The following is a 23,353-nucleotide window of genomic DNA, read 5'->3' as shown; positions in this document are numbered from 1 at the left end:
TATTTATATATATATTTATATATTTGTTTCTTTTATAAGTAAAGACACAAAAGGCAATCAAGAGATGACCCAACATGTAAAAACAGTTTGTTACAGGTAATTATATAAAAGGCCAAGATGTTTGTTTTGTTGTGTTTTTTTTCTGTGTGTGTGTGTGTTTTGTTTTATTCTTCCTCTATGAACGAACTAATTTACAAGTGAGTAACACTCCGGCTGTAAGCGGCCTTCCCATTCAAAGACAAGAAACAGGTAGCTTAGCACACCATCTGTGGTCTGAAATACAGAGCCTTGGAGAAGGGGAAAAAACAAATTAAAATTTATTCAGTTGATTCACAGACATTAATAAAGGTGTCGCGGGTTGGGAGGGGGATGGGTCTACGGAATATATGTAGCCATTCTACAAAATTAAAGATTCATGAGCAGAAGAAGCAACAACCGACCGGGCATGGGGAGGAAAAGTCGGGAAAGATGGGACACCGATTTTTTTTTTTCCCCCCTCCCTTCCAACCTGGGAAAATTTATGTTTGGCAAACAAAGCAACACAAGCATCAAGAGTAAACAAAGTAAAAAATAAAATAACTCCTCTCTCTGGGTCCACTTCAAGGTTCCCTTCAGTCCTACAACCTCTGCGGTTCTACTTGGAACAAATACAAAAGTCTCGTCTTTCATCGTCGTCCGTCAACAGGAACGACACGAACCACCTGAATGGTTTTTAAAAATATAGTGGCAACCTGAACGCAGCCAGCCATCTTCCCACGAACACAAACTACAAGAGGGGAGGGGGGGGAGCGGGGTCGAACAGTTTTTAAAAAAAAGCGATGTGTTTTTTTTCTCTCTTAAAATGCACACAATTACACATACACACAGGAGGAAAAAGAAGCTTAAAAATACAAAAATAAACTACACAAGAGTTTTTTTTTTTTCTGCATCATTGCTAATTTTTTGGGAAAAGGTTTTTTTTTTCTTTTGTTTTTTTGGAAGTTTTTCTTGAAACGTGTGTGTGTGTGTGTGCTGCCAGTCTCTGTCCTAGCAAAGTCCATCATTCCTTTTCTACAAATCTCTTCCTTTGCCGTTTTTTTTTTTTTTTTTCCTTTTTCCTTCGTCCGTTCCAACGTGCCGGTCACCACTCCTCGTATCTCGGGGGGGGGGGACAGGGAGGGAGGGAGGAAAGGGGGGATAAAAAGCGCACAGTGATGATATTTACCAGGAGGCTGGAGTCCAGTACGATGACTGGACAGACTTGGTTCTCTATGAAGCAAATTGTGTTGAAGCCAAAAACAGAAAAAGATGTCCTCGTTTGTGGAGGACAAGTGCTTTATTTGTTTCCATACCGATTTTTTCCTTTCGTCTAAACTGAATGCCTCCACAAACATTTTTTTTTTTTCTTCCAAACACTGTACAACATTTTATGTAGTCTCTTTCTACACCTCCCCCCCCAGAATTCACAAAACACAGAAGAAAAAAAATATTAGGTAACATAGCGCTCAGCCTGGCTCCCAGTTTGTGAAAAGGTGTAAATGTTTCTATAATGTTCAACTATTTGGGAAAAAAAAAAGAAGCAAAAATAGATGTTAAAACGAAGGAAGGGGATGTGGCTGAAAAAAGAGAATGTGCTTCTAGGTTTGAGTTGCTCTAAAAATATTACGACCAACTGAACAAGGAGGAGGAGTAAAGGGGGCAGAGGGTTTATCTACAGAAATGTGTCTCAGATTGACTTTCATCTGGGCTTCTGCCACCATTTTGATCTGAGACGGGGTTGGGGGAGATGAGGAGGAGGATGAGTGAATGTCAGTCTTCCTGATAAAAAGGACAGTGGGAAAAAAAAAAAAGACAAAAAGACTGGGAGGGGACTCTGGGCAACCTCACTGGTCCGTCCTTGCTTTCTTTGGACCAGTAGTCTTGCTGTGGAGGGACACAAAACCAGAATGAGTCGCATGAATCGCTGATCGGGTTCAACCTGAAGCGGGTAGGAGAAGATACTTACGTATCAGGAGAGGTGCCGGGTCTTTTGGGGGCAGGTTTTGCAGAAGTGGCGTCTTTACCAGATTCTGTGGATTACAACAATTATTGGTTAGAATTCATCTGCTAGTTTGGCTCCTTTAGTCATGCTAAACTGGAGCGACTGTGTAGCGTGAGCTATTTGTGTTTCCACCTTCAGTGTGACTTTTTATTGTCGTCACTTTCTCTGTATGTCCGTTTTACAATGAATGAGTGAAATGAAAGGTCTCTGCTACACGTCACGCAAATCAGTTTGTTGCTTCTCTTGCGCAAAAATGCAGTTATTAACTCAAATGAAGCTAATTAAGGCTTAAGGTAAATCTAGTTCTTTCCCTACCAATCTTAGCACCTGACATTCATGAACTAAAAGTAGATAGAAAAATTTAAATACATTTTCACTGGTAGTGGGTGTTTTCAGGACACAGACTGCTTAATTTCAGTGTTTTAGGCTCCTCAATAGAAGGGCACATCATATTAGCATAGCACACGCAAAGCATTGCTGCCCAAAAATATGCCTGACGGGGAAGGAGGGGGGAGAGCCCCTAAAAACTGAACTTGTTTAGTCAAGTTAAACAAACAAATAGAAAGCAATAATACTAAAAAGGCTGAATACGTGTCTGTTGGTTTGTAGACCAATAAAATTATTTGGCCTGTTTATCAGCAACCTGGCACTGATAAACAGGTGCTGTGTCAGCTCTGACTCTGTGCCACACGTGAGGGAAAAACCCTTCACAGGAGCTGGAGGCAGGGTTATAGACGACAACAACCAGCAATTCAACTTACCCTGAGTGCTGTGTTTAGGAGTTAGTTTTGTTCCTAATCTGACCAAAGAAACAAAATAAACAAAAACATAACTAACTATAACCTAAAGTTAGATTAACTGTGGAGCAGCAAGCTCACCGCCACTCACCAGCTTTGATTTTTATATCATTTTATATAAAACTTGTATGTCCAAATCAGGTGAGTTGTATTAAAATTTGGGGATTTTTATGAACATGAACAAAATTCAAGTGTTTGAAAATTATGAAGCTCTGGTTGATTTCTTTGGGGAGAAACATGGCGCCATTGACTAGGGGACGCATTAAATCTACTGTGTATTAGTTCCTACCTGATGTACAGGACGACCTATTCATTTGCACTAGCAAAATAATTTCACTTTAGAGTATAGGGCACCAAAACAGGCCAGGGGCCCACATCGTCATAAATCCGGCCCTGGTAGCTAGTACTGAAAACAGAACTGTACTGGTCGGTGTTATGAAGCGTTCACAAACAGCATTTTGTTTGCTAATAAACGTTGATAAATTAGGCTGGTTAGCTTAGCATGTGTGTTTGTAGGGAAGCTAATAATATTAATTTGATTTGTGTAATTAAATTGTTCTCTGATACTTTACAAAAACCATAGAATACAACAGAAGAAAAAGTCAAACTTTAACCGGACAATACTTTTGTGATAACACGACCGAGTTGCGTCTTTTACAGAGTCAGCTTCAGCTCCAGTCAGATGGAAAAAGCCCAATTCGTTGATAATTCTCCGTTCTTACCCTGTAGCCATCGAACTTGAGTGGCGGGACCGTAGCCCTTCTCGTTGCGGGCGGCGATGCGGAAGATGATGGCTGGTTTAGTCGTGTAGTCGATGTGAGCGTTTGAGAGGCTGGACGACTGCACCAAGCACGAGGGGTTGGGTCCGCAGTACACTCGCATGAAGGCTAGCTGGGCCGGGGTGGAGGCCTTGGCCTCAGCCGTCTGGCTGCTCTGGATGGCCAGGTACACAGAGTACTCTATGATTTTCCCTGACGTGACCGAAGGCGGCTCCCAGGTCAGGTGGGCGCCATCTGGGCTCTGCGGGGGACAGTGATTATATAATGCTTAGTACTTTGCAGCTTCAGCAGGAGGTCGCATTCAGCTTTACAGGTTGCAACGAAATGTTTACCTTGCTAATTTTGATGGCACACGGGGCTCCTGGGAATCCGGGTAGGCAGGTCTTGAAAGCAGAAATCTCAGAGAACGTTCCACGCCCGCAGGCGTTGATCCCCGCCACGCGGAACTTATACGCCGTGCCGGGCTGCAGCTCCATCTTCTTCATCTGACCGTAGTCCGGTACGGCGCCAGAGTCGTCCTACCCAGAGGAACAACACAATGTTAGAGGAAAAGTCTCGGGGAACGGCGCATCGTTTCTGTCACACTTACATCTCCTTGAGAATCATCCCCTGGCACATGGAAGTGAGTGACGACCATATTCGTCACTTTTACGATCCCGACATCAAACCACTGGTTCTCCTTTTTAACAACAGGCTTCACTGGAGCGGGCTGAGGGGCTTGTTTCTGGACAAACCACAAAATCAAAACAAAATCAGTTAAAACTTGTTTTCTCGCTCCCTCAAAGCTGACCCATCAGGTGTCGCTCAAGCCTCACCTCTCCCTCGATGCCATTGGCCACCTCTGCGAGAGTGGCTGCCGCCTGCAGCTTGGCCGGACTTGCTACTGATATAGACGCCGCAAACGTACTTGATGGAGCCAGAGCTGGGTTGTGGAAAGAGCAACAAAAATTAGACAAATACAGTAATGGCTCAAATTTAAGACTTTTTAGGGTCATTATGAATGAAACTTAAGATCTGTATCACAACAGAAATGTACAAAAGAAAATTACATATTTTATATATTTGTAGTGCTACAAAACTAGTTAGCGGCTAGTTAGCGGTAGCTCTCAGAACGAGACACAGAGCACAATGACAATATCTGATGAAACGTTTTCCTGACCGGAAAGATCCATGTCAAAAATAGACTACATACAAAACACAAAATAAAATAGTTCTGTGATTAACGTATTAAAGGCTAACTTACATTTTTTTTGTAGTGAATTTAAGACATTTTAAGGCCTTCATTTTAGATGCACAAAAGACTACAGAATGTAGCAAGACTTACTCTCAGCAGTGGTACGTGGTAGAAGGGATGCCACGGCGCTGGTGACCGAGGCAGCCATTTCGTTGTGCCCATTGCTTTCGACTGACGGGTCGTTGAGGCTGTCGGCGGGGGCGAGGCCCTCGGTAGGCATGCTGGTGTCCACGGAGGCCTGCTGCGCGGCGGCCTGAGCTTCCTGTAGTTGCTGCTGCTGCTGAACCAGTGCGGCTAGCTCCTGCTGGGTCAGCATGATGGGGATGTTGGTGGGCTGCTGGCTTTCCCCAGAACCGTCGCCTTCATCTGGAAACACAACACGTAATATTTACAGCCTTAAGCCAGGGCTGTCAAGGTCATTTGTATTTTGGCCCTCAAGGTCTCATGGATGATCTCAAGGGTCAGTTGTGGCAGAATGTATTGATAAAACCAATTACCAAACTGTCAAAATATTACTAGCCAACTTTGCATTTGATAAGTTCTTCTTAAAGCTAAATAATATTGAACATATTTTCATACTGATCAGTTCCTATAGGGTTTTGCAATTGTTTTTATGATTTTTTTTTTTGCAATCCAAGTCACAGATGAAACTAATTTAGAAAGATTTGAAAGGAAGTTTGAAATATATGTAACTTTGTTACTCCCCATGTCATATTCCGTGATATGGCATCAAGTGAGGCTGAGGCAGCAGAAATATGAGAAATACTGCCACCCTCAGGTGGGCGTTGGCAATCACAACACATTTTTTGACAATTTTTTGCAGAGAAATTGAGATGAACTCACAGATGCAGGGATCTGTTAATTTTGTGTGAATTTCTGCAATTGCAAAAAAACGGAAATGGATGTAATTTGGCACCTGGAGTTGAGAGGTTAAAAAATAATAAATCTTTGGCTGGATTTGGTCCCGGGTCTCCAGTTTGACATGTGCTGAGGTTTCCTCCAGAAAATCTGCCAAGCCTGGTAGTAAGGGCGCTAGGGAAGTCCAACTGTCTTTTTGGGTTAAAGAATGTTAAAAGCTACAAAACTTCGGAGGTGTGTGTGCAGGCATTATTGCTTGGAAATAATTGTGTGAGATCAATGGAAAGGTGCAGAGTCGGTGCAATCGGTGCGCACACCTCGCACTAGTTCAATGAGTCAGCTATAAACATAGCTTAATCTGTTTTCACTGTCACTGTGAATGGTGTATGAAAAACCCTATTTAAAATAAACAAACACCACTTAGCCTGGTGCAAAGCCTGGTGGCCCGCCAGGCTCATGATACCCTGGTGTGCATTAAGCTATTAATAATTACGATGCAGTCTGTGATCCCTACATACCTAACGTGGCCGTTGAGGGGACGGCGTGTACTCACTCATTACGGCTTGCTGCGCTGCCTGCAGGACAGCCTGGATGGCGAGGGCCTGGGCCTCCTCTGTGGCTGCAGCCTGGGCAGCAGCCTCGGCGGCGGCGGTCACGGCCAGCTCTTCGTCCGACAGCCCCGTCACCATCAGCGTGGTCCCCTGGGCCTCAGACATCAGCTCCGAGGGCAGGTTCAAGGCCGTTGCAGTTGCTGCTTCTCCCTGAAAGAACAAATTCATAAAATAAATAAATAAATTAGCTGTGATGATAAATTTAGCCATGCTGCTGCTGACTGTGCGTATAATGTGCTTTACTTACTTCTGCTTGTGTCTCCATGGCTGCAGCAGGCTCCTCAGCAGGTGCAGCTTCTGCTGATGCAGGTTCTTCAGTCTGCATCGGCTCCTCCGTGCTGCTGGCTGCAGTGCTTACTCCTTCTGTGATTGAGGAAATTGACTGGAGGGAAACAAAAGTAGTAGTTTTGTTTTAACACTCAGGCCTGCAGTTTTTAAACACACAATTGCAGATGTCATACAACAGACTGTTAAAATAAGCTGCTAATTTAGAGAAGCGCGTCGTTTCCTTACCGGTACTGAGGGCCCAGGGGCCGGTGTGGACTGAGTGACCGTGGTGATGGCTCTGCCTTGGGTGGTTGTAGCTACGCTAGTAGCTGCAGTGGTAGCAGCTTCCTCTGTGGTGCTTGTTCCTTCTGCTCCTTCCTCTGTCTGCTGGGCGGCTGAAAAGAGTGAAAAACAACATTTTACTTATGCAACTCAACCATCAATTGTGTTTAAATCAGAAGATGTGGGGGACACAGTGAATTTGCTGTGTGAAGAGTGAAAATAAATGTGGGACAGTTTACGAGTTTCCACAAAGCTCGTTAATGCTCTGATCTGAAAGGCTAAGTTAGCAGGCAGCATGTGCTTGTATTTAGTATCTACAAACATCAAGGAGTTTTGCCAGGGGCAAATAAAGCATCACAGAGCTACTCTGCTAATGAGAAGGTCAAACGAGTTACTGCAGTCAGGAGGTTACAGGCAAATAGCTGGAAGATTATTGGCTACAGAAACCTCCCTATTCACAAAGTAGCTTCATTAAAACTCATCTGATAAGACTGACTTTCTTCCTTCAAACATCTATTCTAGTTACTGTTCGATGAACAGGATCAGCCCTACACATAACACAGGGTTCCAACATTTTAACTTTCAGAATTTCACACTTTTTAAATTAAAATTTTAAGTTTTTTTTCCCTTAGGTTTTTCCAACACTCTAAACATTTTAGTATAAAATATTCTCACTTCACTGCTAAAATGCAGAAGCCGAAAGTGGCTTTTGATTTTGTGAAGTTGGTGAAAAGCTCTTTAAAGGCATCTGGAATAATTTAGACCGGCAATGTTTCAAAAATCAGCAACTGTTGTGTTTGAAGAAGCATTGAAAGAGAATATATTTAAAATTGAAAATAGGCCACTGTGAGAGACGGCCGACAGACCCACCAGGTCACGTCTGCAAAATATGTGGCTAACAATAGTCAGAACAGTCACAGTGGCAGGTCAGATCAGGCTTTTTAAAGATCTACTTTAAAACACATTTTATCAACTTTATTTCATTCATAACATTCAGCCATCCCTGACCCAAAGCACAGAACATAGGTCCATTTTAATTTCCATATTAAAATGGATTTAAGACATTTTAAAACCTTATTTTTAGATACATGGATTTGAGTCTTATTAAGGATGAGTGGACACCTTGGTATTTAGTCAACAAGTCAAAAACAGAACCCTGATGGGAAAAATGGTCAATTCAACATATAATATAGCAAATCAAATATAAATACAACAGTTTCTATTTCGGTAAAAATCAAAACAAAACCCAGCACATTTAGTTTCTCTGTTTACTTAATGCTGGCTTTGACATACCTGTGCCTTCACCGGTCTCCATGTTGCAGGTAGCAGTAGTGGCGGTGTTGGTGGTCCCAGTCTCATGCGTTTCATACGGCGGGTTGGAGCAGACCCTCTGGATCTGGCCCGTTGCTGTGCTGCTCTGGTCCTCCCCTACGCTGGAGGTGGATGCGGACGGACTGTCGCTGGTCCCTGATTCGTGAGTTTCGCTGGGTGGATTTGATTGAGAGCTCTGCACGGTGCCCGTCTCGCCGGCGTTCATGCTGGAGGAAGCTTGTGTTGCTGTGTTGGTGGTGCCCGTCACGTGGGTCTCGCAGGGGGGATTTGAACACACCTGTTGGGTCCCTCCCATGTTGGAGGTCGCTGTTGTGGCCGTGTTTGTCGTCCCCGTTTCATGGGTCTCGCAGGGCGGGTTGGAGCACATGCGTAATGTGGACATGTTCGAAGACGCCGTCGTGGCCGTGTTGGTGGTTCCAGTCTCGTGGGTCTCGCAGGGTGGGTTGGAGCAGACCTGTCCGGCTCCGATTGTAGCAGAGGAAGTCGTTGCCGTGTTGGTGGTTCCTGTCTCGTGGGTCTCGCAGGGCGGGTTGGAGCAGACCTGTCCGGCTCCGATTGTAGCGGAGGAAGTGGTGGCAGTGTTGGTAGTTCCTGTATCGTGGGTCTCGCAGGGCGGGTTGGAGCAGACCAGGGTGACTGTACCAGAACCGTCTCCAGTTGCTCCTGCCTCAGTGGAGCTGGGCTGTTCAGAGGTCGGAGAAGCCAGAATGGACACAGGAAGATCCTGGACTGGCTGGGCTTCAACACCACTGGGGGTTGTGATCAGGGTAACCTGGGTGGGCTGGTTCTGAGGCAAAACCAGTATCATCATTACATACAAGTATTGCATCATTTCCGGCTCAAACTTTGCTGCTAGAGTACTTTTCATTGTAAGTTTTAAAAAGCTATTAGAAACGTGGGACACAGGAGTCTCACCTGCACTGTCATTGTAGAGGAGGGCAGAGTCGAAGTAGAAGTCAGACTGGTCTGAGCAGCCGAGACCGTGATGGCGCCTGTGTTGATCACCTGGCTGGACAGTGTAGCGATGTTCGCCAGCGTGGTGATCGGCGTCACCAGGGAGGCACTGGAGCTGTCAGCCGTGGCTCCTGCCAAGCTTGTGGACACCGTCCCAGTGACGGTCCCAAGAGTGGTGACTCCTACAGGAAGCACAGATGGAGAGATTAAAGGGAAGTTCAGAGGATCCTTTAAAATGGGGATGCACTGATATGAAACTTTGCGCCGATATCGATGGGCCGATATTTACCAATATTATTTTTATATATATTGCCATTTCAGCACTGGAAAAAACATCCACCCTATCTTCGTAGATTCTCTTCCTCAGTTAAAACAAGCTGCAAATCTGCACAGCATCATCACTATCCAAGGTTTCCCCAGAAAACTTGCTAAGCCTGGTGGTTGGGTGACGGGCAGGGCATTCATCCAGCAGCCCGTCGTGTTTTTGAGTTAAAAAATGTTTAAAGTTGACAGGAAATTTGAAAATATCACTTGATAGTTATGTGTTATTGAAAGATTAATACCTGAACTATAAAGTCTTAAAAAATGCAAACATTTTAAAAATACTATAAATAAATAAGAAATGCTTAGCCTGTTGGGGGCACAAGTAAAGCCTGGTGGCCAGGCTTATAAAACACTGGGGGAAAACCAAGCATAAAACCATAAAAATATCTCGTTAAAAATTCTTTTGTAACCCAACAACAACTCAGTGGTTACAAAAGACACGGGTATCCTTACCAGTAGTTCCTTTGACAACCAGCGTAGTAACCGTGGGCTTAACAGAGGAGACCGTCACTGGCGTAACGAGACGAACACCGCCTACTGTGCTCATGGGCAAGGTACGCAAAATAGTGCCCGGCTGTCCTGGAGCGCCCTTTAATACCACCTACAAAAAGAAAAATTTGATCTCATCTTTGAAAAAAATTCTGTTTAAAAAAACCCTCAATAGAGACAAAAAGCAGTTGAGAAAAGCCAGCTTACCTGCGTCAGTCCCTGCTGTCCAGCTGCAGTGGACAGTTTGGGCACAGCAGTAATAATTTTACCAGGCGTTCCAGTGGTCATTACCTTGGTGGTAAGGATCGTTATTGGTGTTTTCATGCCTGCACTGCTCGTCACGCCTGCATAGATAAGACAAGTTTGAGCTTTAGACAGTGATTTATACCACCAAATAGCATTTCCTATAGCTTAAGATACACTCAAGGTCGAGGGCTGGACAATAAATCAATGACAATATATATAGTTATTGCAACAGAAACATAATCAGTATCAATAGAAACTACCACTGATAGGATATTCAATATATAGAATATTCACTGAACTCTGATCTAGAACCACTCAGCATTCTGGGGGATGTAGGCTCAGGAAAGACTTTAGCAGGTCAACCTCTCACAGCAAGTTAAGCAACATGGGTGACATCAACTATCTAACTCACTCTTTGGTCACGTAGCAGCAACCTGTTGAGTAAACATGTAAACATCCCTCATAACTTCTTGTAAAGTGAAAATGGGGATAAAGCAGGAAATGTCATCTCGCCAGTTTGGCAGTATTACAGGTATTTAAAATAAAAACCAATCAATAACTATCAATATCAACTGATATGAACACTTAGATCGCGATATGTTATTCAGCCATATCATCCAGCCGTATAAACATTCTTCCCACCGCCCGGCTACTAGTTTACTGTAGATAGTAAAATCAATCAGATGAGTTCAAACCTGTGGCTCCAGGCTGGGTCATGATGGCCGACATGGGGATGGTTTTAATGATGGTGGTTCCCTGCTTGGTAGTAGTAGGTGAGACGCCACTTATGTTGAGGATCGTGGGCTTGTTTCCTGTGACTCCGGCCTGGGACGTTGTGATGATTGTTGTGGGCTTGCCGTCTGCAGAAGTCACCAGTTTCAGGATGGTACCGGCTGGGAGGGGACCCTTTGTCTGAGAGGATAGCACATGTTCAACGACTGCTTACAGAAGAAGACTAGGTGTCTAACTCAGCAGTTTTAAGCTATTTCTAGTTGTTTCTTTTTCTCTTTTTTTTGTTCGTTTGTTTTCTGCACTCATGCAGATAGCTGACCTGTATGATCTGTGTGAGAGGGTTAGTGGAAGCCTGGCCTGTGACAGCTGATGTCTGCACTGGCTTGGTTTGCACCACAGACATCATCTTGCCAAGGTTGGAGATCTGCCAACATAGGAGAGAGATTCAAGTTCACGAGTCACTAGAAAGCATCGGAGAGCACAGGGAGGTCAGGGGCAAGGCGGTCTACTGAACTCGTGGCTCTGACTTGCTGCTTTAAACTGACAGTCATGCAAACGAATAACATTGCACTCCCTGTTTTCTTAGTCCAGCTGTCCAACAGTCCCCCCCCATGACAAATTTCACATTGTCACAGTGAAATTTGTGGAAGAAGGCAATTTACAGCATGCAAGAGAAAGCACCATACGGTGCTTTGCAGATTTAAATCGCAGGAGATAATGTGGTAAAATACACAGTTTCTTACCAAAGTACCGCTGCTGCCCATGGTGAGAGGACTCTTGACCAGGGTGATGGTCTTGGTGACTCCTCCCACCACAGTGGTGACCACCTGGGCCTGCTGAGCCACTGTGACAGCCCCGGACTTGTGCACAGTGATGATCGGTCTGGTGGTGGTGGGAGAGGACGCGGTTGCCGTGCCCACCTGGGCCGCGGCCGTCTTCAGCATGCGGGTGGCTGGGTTACTGACCTGTGAAAACAAAATTACCTTTAAGCGATAGGGACTTTTGAAGAGAGCTTAAAGCTAACAGCTAGTCCAGAAAAGGCCAAGAAAAAGGTGAGTTTTTGATTTGGTATAAAAAAGTACAGCAGTTTATGCAAATAGTACTTTATGAACCTTCAAATTGTTTACATTTAGCAGTTAGAACAATATGAGGGAACTCTTGTTTCCTTGTAAATGTACCATTTACTTATTTACACAAAAAATAGAGGCAGGAAGTGGTGCACATCTAATGATCTTCCAGAGTCAAACATACTGAGAATGGAACATGTTTTCAGTGATCAGTCATCTGATAAAAAAGACAATGTGAAATAAAATTATTCCTCTTTTTTTTTAAGCATAGACAATTTTCTTGACAGCAAAACACTTTCCATGTTCTGCTCCTCCAGTATGCATTTCACACAGGTATATCATCGCAGGTGTATAAAATAACCAATAATCAATCATTATATGTAAAAAAAAAAAAAAAGCCCCAATGAAAATATAACAATAGCTTAAAGGGTTCATAAAACAGTGTTTGCATAAATTGCTATGACATTTTGAGACCAGAGGGTTTTTGAGGTAGCACAAGTTGTACAACTAACCTGGATTTATACTAAATCAATTATCTACAGCAGGTAATTCAATTCAAATAACTTTATATGTTCCAGAGGGTCAATTTCAAGGCACATTAGTAGGACAAATAGACTCAAAAGTGATAGAGAAAATTCACACATCATACTAAATATAAGTAAATAGTAAAAAGTCCAATGTGATTTGTGACTGTGTGCAGTGTGGTAAAGACACTCCCTATTTATATTCTTTTAAGAGAACATCACTTCAAAACTTGCACTAAGATAATTATTAACAAAAGCTAAGCTGTTTTGATGTCCTGAACGAGGGTATTTATTGAGAGGTTTACCATTACAGGAGAAGCCACTTTCACTGTGGTGGTGCCTGGGGAGACAGCCACTGTTTTGAGGATGGTGGCACCGGCGGGAACATTGAGAACGGTGCCTCCTGAAGAGGGTGGGATCTTCTGTGTGGCTGCAGCTGCAGCAGCTAAAGCTGCCATGCCACTCATCTGAGGGCTGCTTCCAATTGGCTGAAAACAGAAGTGTTTTTTATAATGCTAAATATATTAAGGTTTAAGATGTTAATACACTTAAATCAGGAAGTTGGAGTGTGAAATGGCTCGTACCGATCCTTGGGTGGTTTGAGTAGGCACTACCATTCGAACACCTGGAGGAAGGGACGTCACGGTGACGGGGGATTTCCCTGGCTGGCTCGGGCGAACTGTGACAACAGATGCGCCTGTGGCAGCCTGCTGAGCTGCAACCTTTAAAACAGCTGTGAACCAGCAGAAGGCATGGAGTTGAGACTTAATTTTTTGTTACCCAGCAGAGCTTCTTTACTTTGCAAGGTGAGCGTTGGTCACCTGTCTGTTGTAAACTCTGCGCGGAGGGTGCTGCAGCAGCCAGTGCAGGGCTCTTTGGAGAGTTGACAGGTTGCGAAGGCGTTGCACTCGTGGCTGGCGAGGCTACTGCCGGGGTCGCGGGGATGTCGTACTTCTGCAGCTGCAGCAGGTACGTGTCGGCGGTGGACACTGCACCCCAGCTCACCTCCAGAGAGTTTGTGTTGGCACGGACTAACTGGACCCTGGCGGGAGCGTGGGGTCGCTCTGCAGGACGAACAGCAATAGTAAGACGTTTACCGACTTCCCACGCAAGCCACAAATATAATTTGTTACAACATCCTCACCTGTTTCCAGGTACCAAAGGTCTTTACAGCACACTTGGTTGTTCCACGCTTTCCGATAACCGTCACGACCGCTCCAGACATACAGTCTGGAATTGATGGCCACGGCACAGTGGCCAGCACGGGCCCTGGGGATGTTATCCTCCAGGGTATCCATCAACACTGTTTCCCAACACATGGAGTCTGCAGAGACACAACACCTTCAGCACTAAAACAACTTCTACTCAATCTCTTTACAATGGGAAATCTTACGGAGGGAGACAAACCGAGATTTAGGCAAGCGAGTGTGTTTGTGCATTTCCATTCTTTCTCATGCGTGGCCACTTTGACGTCATCCATTACCAATGGAACCCATCCGCCAAAAACGTACATCCTGCAAAGTGAGAAAATCCAACCGGCGTGAGACAGTTCTATTAGCAAAAATGTAACGTTCTACGTTTTAAGGAGAACAGATGTGGCCTTCATACTTGTTTGTGATTGTGGTGGCAGAGTGAAGACTTCGTGGAAGAGGTGCCGTACCGCCTACTGAAGGTTTGTTCCAAGTCAGGGTGTCTGGGAACAGAAAATGAAAATTCAATGAATTTAAGTAAATATTGCAACCTGTTTACAGTTAAAGTTGAGTGTTAACTGAGTCATCTCGCCCATTCAGAAATTTACATCTTTATAGTTTTGAATGTTTTATAACAGACTGTTGTTTGGTACTAAACAAAGCCATCGACTGCTGATTAGTTTTTATTGATCCTGCATCAATTTGTACTCAAAGGTGTCAATTTGGACCTACTTTAATATCAGATCATTTTGCATAATTCTGTACTGTATAACAAAATGTGGTTTTACAGCTCAGTGAATTATATATTTACAGGATGGAACAGTTATTTTAGACTTAATTGGGGACTCTCTGCTCAAATGAAAACGTTAACAGATCCAAACAGAGATCAGAAACAAAATAAATGGAAATTGGAATAGAAATGAACTGCAATAGAAATTTGAAAAATTAGAAATATAAAAATGATAGGGAACAAAACATCTCATTTACAGGTATGTAATGAAAGTAAAAACCAATAAAGTGATTTTGAGCAGGTACAAAACGGGGAGTAAACCTGTCGACTTGACCAGAAGCATTTTTTATCTTTGTTTATTAAATTATGAGGCAGACCCCTACCTATGTCAAGCGTCCACAGATCTCCAAGGCGACAACCGCTCATTCCTCCATAGATTATCAAGCGTGACTTCCTGGTCATCTTTTCTGTGTACACCACAGCGGTGTGACTTTCACGAGGCGGAGGCAGGACGCCATACGTGATTGGAATATCCCACCCGACCACGCTAGAACCAGGACGAAGCTCGAGTGTGTACAAATCATTTAGGTATCTGGAGAGGGGAAGACAGATATTCAAAAGGTAATTTAGTTGTCTAAAATAGACTCCTGTGTCAGTAGATTGTAGATGCTTCTAATGCAATGCTTCCTTACCGGGGAATGTTGTTTTTGGGGTCTTCACTATCATTGGCCAGTCCACCAAACAAGTAGCATTTGTTGCCAACGAGCGAAAAGCTGTGGCCGAGTCGAGGACAAGGCGGTGGGCCGTTTTTTGGATTTTTGGCTTTCAGTTTTTTCCATTCCCATCTGCTGGCCTGTTACAAAAATTGTGGTTTTACCGTGATTATTCTTTTACATTAAATTAAAAATATAAGTTATAAAACATAATTTAGTTTCTTTTTCTGAGACCACATGTTTTGGATTTTTTTTTTTTTAAACAGAGAGATTACCTGTAGTTCATAGAGATCATTGCTGTATTTCCCATATTCCACCATCCCACCAAAAACCAGCAACCGTGTTCCATCACATACAAAACCATATGCAGCACAACCTGGAGGGATATCACCACGGACTGCTGGGATAAACCACTGGTTTGTCGCTGAAATAAAACAGATTTTTTTTTTTACCATTTTCATAAATCTATACATACATACACATACATATAAATATATACACACACACTGTAAGTAAGACCCTAAATAGGATTGGAATGTAAACTCTAATCAGGCTTTAGGGATGTCAACACATACACACCAACAGTAACGGATAAATTTATTTAACTCTGTTTTATGAACAGGAAAGTGGGACACAGGATGTGCCTAAGCCAACCAGCATCATCCATTTTATTTTAGCCCGCCTTTTTTGAATGTGCAATAACCCGATTTCCCCAACAGAGGGAGACCATATTATTCAAACAAGGGTTTGTTTGGCCTGGTGAGGCCTGCTCACAACTCAACTTTACACATCCCAAATTTGAATTAAACTTCAGGGTTCAAAGCAGAAGTTGTGCGAAACTGCTGTGAATATCATTGCTGGTGAAATAAACTAAACTTTACACCTGCTGCAGAAACTAGTAGACGAAGTTCAACATGCAAGCCAAAACTTACCTGTGTTGTATACATGTAATTCGTCAACAATTCCTTCGTTTCCACCTCCAAAAACAACCATCAGTTCCTTTATAGCCACAGCTCTGTGTCCGTGCCTGGGCCGAGGGACCGGACCGGACCATCCGAGGACCCGCTTCCATCGCGGCTGCAGAACCGACGGAGTGGTCCCAGACACCGCGGAACCAGGGGCAGACATGACTTCTGCCGCAAAGAAAAATAAAACAACACGGACTTCAATGGCTTGCAGCTACTGCACCATCTTCATAACAACAACCCCATAAAACGCATCGGCCGTATATTAATGCACAGTATCGAACCACTCGCGACTGTTGTTTCGGTCAAAGCAGCTGGAGCGCTAAATAGTTAGCTGTTAGCTTCGCCTCGGATGAACTCAAAACCAAAAACAAGTGCAAAATGTTTCCAGACACTGCTTACTTATATTCCTGGATGTAGACTCGATGCTTCAGATTTCTCCAGAAAGGCATAACCCCTTTACACAAAGTTATTTGCAACCATTGATTTCAATTTATGGAAGCAGCCATCTTGCAAACAAACAGCCGCCGCTAACTCTGCTACCCGACTGAAAAATGGCGGAAGCGAATTAACAAGCAAAATATATGTAAACTAACACACTGCACAACCACATAAACGCGAAACAAGCAAAACTAAACTCACTTATTGAAAACCGGCTGAACAAACAGAACAATACAGAGCGGCAATAAGTATTTAATTCAATTTTTTATCGTTAGCAGCAGTTGGCTATTTTCATGCCTCTCTGGGAGTCGCCATATTGTAGCTAGACAAATTAGCATTTTTGCAACGGCTTTAACGCACTTATTATTGAAAAGAAGACGCCACGACATTAAAGAATGATACGTATTAGTCAGAAAAGGTAACTTCTCAACTGCCTGTAAGGGATTTGCTCAAATAAACAAAGATATACATGCTATGGGTATAGCATTCAAACTGACTGTTAGCCATTGCTCCGTTGCTTTTGCCGCTAGCTGCTCAACCTAATTTAGCAATGCTAGCAGGGTTAGCTTTGCGGCTAGCATCTGTCAAAGCGTCGCCAAAAGTCACAATTAAATTCGACGCAACTTTCACCAAAACTCATATGCATTACTTACCCAGTAAAAATATAGTTTCGGCAACACTCTCAAAACCTAGCTAAATCTAGTCTAACAGCACAAACACAGTGTTATTATGTTTCACGCCGTCTCTGGAAGCAGCCATTTTTTCGACAGTCGGCCTACTTCAGCGGCTCCCTCAAGAAAAATGGCCGGGCGCTTTGCCACAACAAAACACAACAAACCGGGAAAAGGCGCAAACATTAATCAGTCTTACTCACTTAATCTGATGCAGTAGATGCAAAAACACTAGTATGTGCTCTTATCTTGAGGCAATAATCCAAATTCATTCGATTTGTGAAGAAGTATTTCCTCTCATGCCTGCCTGGAAGCTGCCATCTTCTTGACAACCAGAGGCGGAGGAAAATGGAAGCGAGCTAGCGTCACCCAAAGTAAACATGGCGACAAAAACTCGCCCGATAAGCATTTCACATTCTAACAAATATATCGTTATTTGTTATATGTATTATATGTTAGGAGAGGGTTTTCTGTACGCGTATATTTTACTTCTGTTTCTAGGAACTCTCTTAGACTTTGTTATTTAAACACTTTAAGAGTTTGAGCAAATGATAGCAAGTTCTGTTACAACTGTAGGGTTATTGTCCCTTACTAAAGATGGCGACATCCGTACTGAAACCCTTTTTTGATTTTCCCATTTTGGGCGGTGTGGAGTTTATTAGTGTCAAAACCCCCTAGGTAAAGCTCATACATGAGAAACAATAGTGAATACGAGCGAGTTTACTAAATTACCGCTCTCAAATTTTAATGTTGACACGCCCACGTATAGCCTTCGGTTAGTGCGCCCTCCACTGACACATATTCACTGCACCACGGAAACGTATCTAGGAATAATTAATTAGAGTATGCGCTCTGGCACAGCTTGTTGGTGATATGCAAATATCTATAGAAAACTTTTAAACACGTATTAAACAGACTTTGTTTTTTTCTTAACCCCATATTTCTGTACTAAAAATGTTTATTTTTTTTAAATTACTTGAGCTAATATTAAATATAATGCTTGGACAAGTTTATGTGCGTGACCCAAAGCAACTTATAAGCTTGGTAGTGGCTCTGTCTATCTTTTGACATTTACCATTACAATAAATGTGTTTATTTTTAAAACTTATTTATTTAATTGTTGTCTTACTGCTACCCATTTGTTTGTTGTTCATCTGTTAACCTATCAAAGGCCATTTTTTTTCTGTCTTATTTCAAAAAGAATGGCATTTTATTCACTTGTTTCACTATCACACAGTTCATTAGTTTGTTTACTTTCTCGGTGACCTAGCAATTCATTTATTCCTTTGTCAGATATTTTATTTGGGATTTTACTTTCTTGCTTACTACTTAACTTTGTTTATTTAATAATGTTATATAAGGGTGAAGCCTAGCAATGTATGTGAAAAGTAGTAGCTGTAATTGTATTTTTGCTATAATGGCTATTTATTCATTTGTTTATTTATTTATTTATTAGTATCTTATCAAATAAAAATATTTGCCTGCTTGCTTAAATGCTTACATCCCAGTTCTAATACAATACAATACAATACAATACAATACAATACAATATAATGGTGAAACCTGTCAACTAATTTGTAAAGAATCAGCTAGGACTGTATTGATGTATTTATTGTTTACCTAAGAAATAACTAATTTACTTGTTAATTAGTTATTCAGGTGGACTTTGACATTTTTGGTTACATGTGCATTTTCTATGGCAGCATACTGTTTAGGTTTTAAAACTGGTCAACTAAATTATTCCTACTAAGAAACTTCCTGATCCAAAGTGATGCCACGGGCGCGGTGAAAATATTGCAACTGTACCCGATTAAGACATTGGTTAATTGGTTCTTTCAAAACAACAGATGAAGCTTTATGGGTCATGTGTCACAAAAGTCCGTGGATTTTTCTAGTGAGTAACCATCTTCCCATTCCTCTTATTTTCTATATTTACTAATCATTGCAGGGAGTGCTGGAGGTTACGTGGTCACTGGGGAAGAAGCGGAAACAACGTGTGGCTACTGTAATATTGAAGCATTTGGAGTAGGATAAATGTTTCTAGACGTCATCTTTAGTCATATATTTATAATCTGCATTTTTTTAAGCATAGAAAAGAAAACGAACACATTAAAAGTGACAGCATGTAAGAGATCATCCTAAAAAGGTACTGTTCTTAGTTGCAATGCATTTCCGTGCCACTAGATGGCAGATTTTCGCAAGTCAACACATCTCAGTGAAAAAGCGAGATCAGCACAGTGACAGGAACAAGTCCAGGCGAAACAACAGACGTTTTGATTGATTTATTTATTTGATTTTTTTTTTAAAAAAAGAAGCTTTTTTATGTTGTGAAAAAAAAAATGTTTTGAAATCAGATAGTTAACATCCTGTTGGAATTTGATCATTTTCACTCTTTTTTTAATTTTGTTTAACCCTCTTTTAAAGGTGCTCCACTCTGACCTCAAGAGCAGGAAGCTGATTAACAGTACATAAGACCATCAACCCAAAACAAAGTGAATAAATACACATGTTTTCCAGGTCAAAGAAGTAAAATGTTCCATCATTCCTTTGATGGTCAACCTAACGGGTTTCTTTTGTTCAGTAAAACAAATGCTTAGATCTTTTTCTGCAACAGATCACGTATTGCAGCCTGCATGCCACATCACTTTTCCTCTGGAGGATGAATTGCTTTATTCACTGAGCATGTCTACCGTCAAGTTGTAGAAACCAACTGTCTAAGTTTTCATTTGCTTCGTTGCCATCAGAAAGGATGTAGTGGAGAAAATACGAAACAGATCACGTAAAAGCGGCCAAGGTGCTTCTTACGCACGTTACAGGAGAAGGATAAGGCCAGATAATAACAGACTAAAGGTTGACGTCATCGGAATAATGATTGGTTAAATGGATGAGAAACTTCGCAGAACCTTTTGAGTGTGCCTAGCATGAGGAAGATTGAAAATAGCAAAGATATTCAAAAAATACTCCTCAAAAATGATTTGTCTATTTCTTTTATTAAAAAAAGGGCACAAAGGAAATAGCTATGCATAATTTGCACATTTACATTTGCTCCAAGACAATTCTGTTCTCATTTAAACTACTGTCATTTATTATTTTCTAGGTGTTTCCCACAGCCATGCTTGTTTAGATCTGTTATTGTGCAGAAATTAATTGCAGTCAATTTACAACAGCTCTCTAGAATGTTTGCGAGAAATATCAGAACACTGAAACAGAAAAACATGAAGTTTTACTTTCTTCAACCGTGTTCGTCATTTCTTTGAGCTTGAAATCAGTTACTGTAAAATAAAGTGTTCTATGAAGATGTGAAAGCAGACCTTTGCCAGACATTTGAATCTTATGCATATGAGATTATGCATAAGATTATGCATTATGCATAAGATTATGCATAATCTCATGCATAATCTTTAGAATTTTAGAATTCTAAAATTCTACATTTTAGAATTTTCTAAAAATTCAATTTTAAAAAAGAAAAGACAACTTGAAAAATGTTTCTCTAACAAGTGAAGGTGACAGAGTAGAATTAGGATGGTGTGATTAGATTTACATCTTGATCTTAACTCACTGATTTGTTTTTACGGCAGTGTGTTAAGAGACGTTCTCCTCCTGGAAAGCAAACCTCTGTCTGCAGGTGTTCTTCCGGAATTTCCCAGTTTTTACCCGCATCTGTCTTCCCGTTAACTCTCACGAAGCTTTTTGAGTGTTCCTTGTTTTTTATGACTCTCGTTGTTCGCTAATGTTCTCCAACAACCCTCTGAGGCCCTCACAGAGCAACCGGAGAAAATAATTTGACACACAAGTAGATTCTTTTTCGGCAATTGGGCGACTTCGGGAGATAATAAACGGTCCTGAATTTTATTTATGGGGGAACCAGAGTAGCAGATAACAATCCTAACACCAATTCTCTGTCAGAAGTCTCAGTTTTTCCGCACCACAGTCAACCTTCTTACACTTTAAGGAATTCAAATTCAGACATTTTGAACTTGGGTATTTCCACCATATCAAGTTAACTGTTTCGAACAGAAACAGTTGTTGCATTCGTATCCAATTTACCTCTGAGCACAATCTGATCAGCAGAACGAATGCCTGCTTTCACGTGACGCATGAGCAGCAGATGGGCCACTGCTGTGGATCTTCAAGTTGTTTTGTGCTGCTGCTGCTGTTGCTGGTGGTGGATTGCTTTTCCTAAAATTAACCCTCTAATGAGATGCCAACGATCTTGTTACTTTGGCAGCCCTGAACAACGAGGCTCCCGTCTCTGCATTCTCCCACCTGCGCTGCTGCTTGACGAGTCCTTCTTCTGCTCTCTGCTGAGTCCAGACACTTCATCCTTCAAGAAATTCATTTTGGCAACATACATTGCAGTATTTATCTGTATTTTATACTTTGTTTCAATGACATTTCATAAATTGAGCCCTACGGCTGCATATGCGTTGTGTACAAGTATTTTACAGTAGGATTAATTTAACTCCAAAAGCTGAAACTGAAGGGAGTGACTGGCAAAGAAAAAAAAAAGAAAAGAAAAAGTTGGCTTCAGGTGCAGCCGCTAGCTCAGAGGTTAGCACCAGTTTGGCTGATGCGAGTTCATCAGGCTCCGCCCAGTGCTTATCCCACATTCTATTGACCTCGGAAGTCGGATCTTGGAATGACGTCACGTCCAACTTAACCGTGTTACAAGTCGGAAAACCTGTGGGATCTGCTAATCGGTGTGCTAGGTAACCAGGCTAACAACAACTACCAATAGGGACAAGAAAATCTGGAACAAACGTCCAGAAAAATGAAAAACAGCTGAAACATTGAGTTCCTTAAAATCAAGGCTAAAACCTGTCTTGCTTAGAGTTGCTTTTGACCCATAATAAGTGGAATGTAGACCAACATAGTCGATGTGTATTGACGATATTGATGGTGGCACTTGGAAAAAAGTGTGACCGCTGTTACTGGTTTCACGATTGGTGACTGTAGGATGCATCTATCATGTTTCTATGTTTTCATGATGCAAAGCTGTTTCAACTGCCTTGTTGCTGAAATGTACTATACAAATAAACTTGATTGATTGATTAACATGTTCAGCATTCAAGCACTCTAGCAACACGATTTAATAAAATACAAACCACCAGAAATGCAAATTAAATGTTAATTGCGTCACTTTTCACTACGTTTTTATATGCGCTGCAGCCATGTTGGATTTTGAAGTCAGGGTTGGTAAGAAACTCATGACTTTCCGAGCCAGAATTCACAATTACTCGTTTTAATTTGTCACAACAGACTTAAACAGAATATTACTCCCTTTTTAAAATCAGCTTATTGTTGGGAGGCGTCTGTCTCCGCTAAAGCAACCCTTTTGTACAACATTCTGCCAACAGCGTTTGGACTGTAATTAGCAAAAATGCAACAATCATGTTCCGTGTGGAAATCCACACAGCACATGGCGTTATCCGTTCTTGATCCAGATAAAACAACACAGGCAGAGATCATCCACCCTAATGCTAACAGAAAGGAGGTTAACTGAGAGTAGGCTGACATGTGATTAGCAATCCTAATAGTATTGGGGATTGACTTAGCTGACTTCGAAGTCTTTCCTCCATAAGGAGCTAATTTAATCACTCTGTGCACTGCGAGTGTCAGCAAAGGTCATTAGATGCAACTAAACTACTGCATGAAATTAAAAAAAACTAGGTGTAAAAATATTGGCAGGAGTTGGAGGGAGGGGGGAAAAAAAATCTCCCAAATCCTCAATGGATGTATGCTGATGAGAATGTGAAATAATGATAACGGGCAAAGGTAAAAAATATACTGACAGGCAAAAACTGCTGGATTGAAACTAAAATTCTGCATGGTAACCCATTTAAGCAACCAACTCTTCTCCAAACAAAACAACCAAACAACACGGAATGAATGTTGTGTCGATAGGAAATCTGTCTGATCGTCTGTCGAACGTTTCCGCAAAGCAGTGTCACTGATTACGCTGGATCCACAATTTCGGATGGGTGTTGGTTATTTTACTGCGTAAAGTAGTGGTAAAATTAATCTTTAAGTTTCCATGTTTTTCTGATATGAAACAGAGATACCTATAAACTTTTCATAACCATTTTAGTTGTCAAAGTGGGTACGGCAAGTCAACAGCAGGCTCCAT

General features: G+C 42.0%; 1 protein-coding gene across 1 annotated transcript; it reads right to left on the bottom strand.

The window, feature by feature from the left end:
- Positions 1-147: 147 nt before the first annotated feature.
- Positions 148-17,581, bottom strand: hcfc1a (host cell factor C1a). The gene is made up of 28 exons (XM_032548848.1): positions 17,430-17,581; positions 16,082-16,282; positions 15,425-15,573; positions 15,129-15,289; positions 14,820-15,028; positions 14,125-14,209; positions 13,924-14,030; positions 13,661-13,840; positions 13,338-13,580; positions 13,101-13,249; positions 12,822-13,004; positions 11,669-11,890; positions 11,245-11,349; positions 10,889-11,105; positions 10,155-10,291; positions 9,912-10,059; positions 9,096-9,316; positions 8,142-8,967; positions 6,813-6,961; positions 6,547-6,681; positions 6,242-6,449; positions 4,921-5,196; positions 4,412-4,518; positions 4,186-4,320; positions 3,929-4,114; positions 3,540-3,837; positions 1,985-2,048; positions 148-1,902 (listed from the first exon to the last, which is right to left on the bottom strand). The coding sequence occupies exons 2-28, from the start codon at positions 16,275-16,277 to the stop codon at positions 1,863-1,865; spliced, it is 5,136 nt and encodes a 1,711-aa protein (XP_032404739.1). The 5' UTR covers positions 16,278-16,282; positions 17,430-17,581; the 3' UTR covers positions 148-1,862.
- Between the last annotated feature and the right edge of the window lie 5,772 nt (positions 17,582-23,353).

This window comes from Xiphophorus hellerii, chromosome 20 (genome assembly GCF_003331165.1).
Source record: "Xiphophorus hellerii strain 12219 chromosome 20, Xiphophorus_hellerii-4.1, whole genome shotgun sequence".
Lineage (NCBI taxonomy): Eukaryota > Metazoa > Chordata > Actinopteri > Cyprinodontiformes > Poeciliidae > Xiphophorus > Xiphophorus hellerii.
This window is presented reverse-complemented; position numbering and strand designations above follow the sequence as displayed.

What these genes read in the sequence shown, in the direction of transcription:
- hcfc1a (XM_032548848.1), bottom strand. Translation starts at nt 16,277, where the DNA reads ATGTCTGCCCCTGGTTCCGCGGTGTCTGGGACCACTCCGTCGGTTCTG. An exon ending in TCTGTGGACGCTTGACATAG is followed by an intron (nt 14,210 to 14,819) that starts GTAGGGGTCTGC and finishes TTCTGTTCCCAG; the next exon opens with ACACCCTGACTTGGAACAAA. An exon ending in CTCAAACCACCCAAGGATCG is followed by an intron (nt 13,005 to 13,100) that starts GTACGAGCCATT and finishes TTCTGTTTTCAG; the next exon opens with CCAATTGGAAGCAGCCCTCA.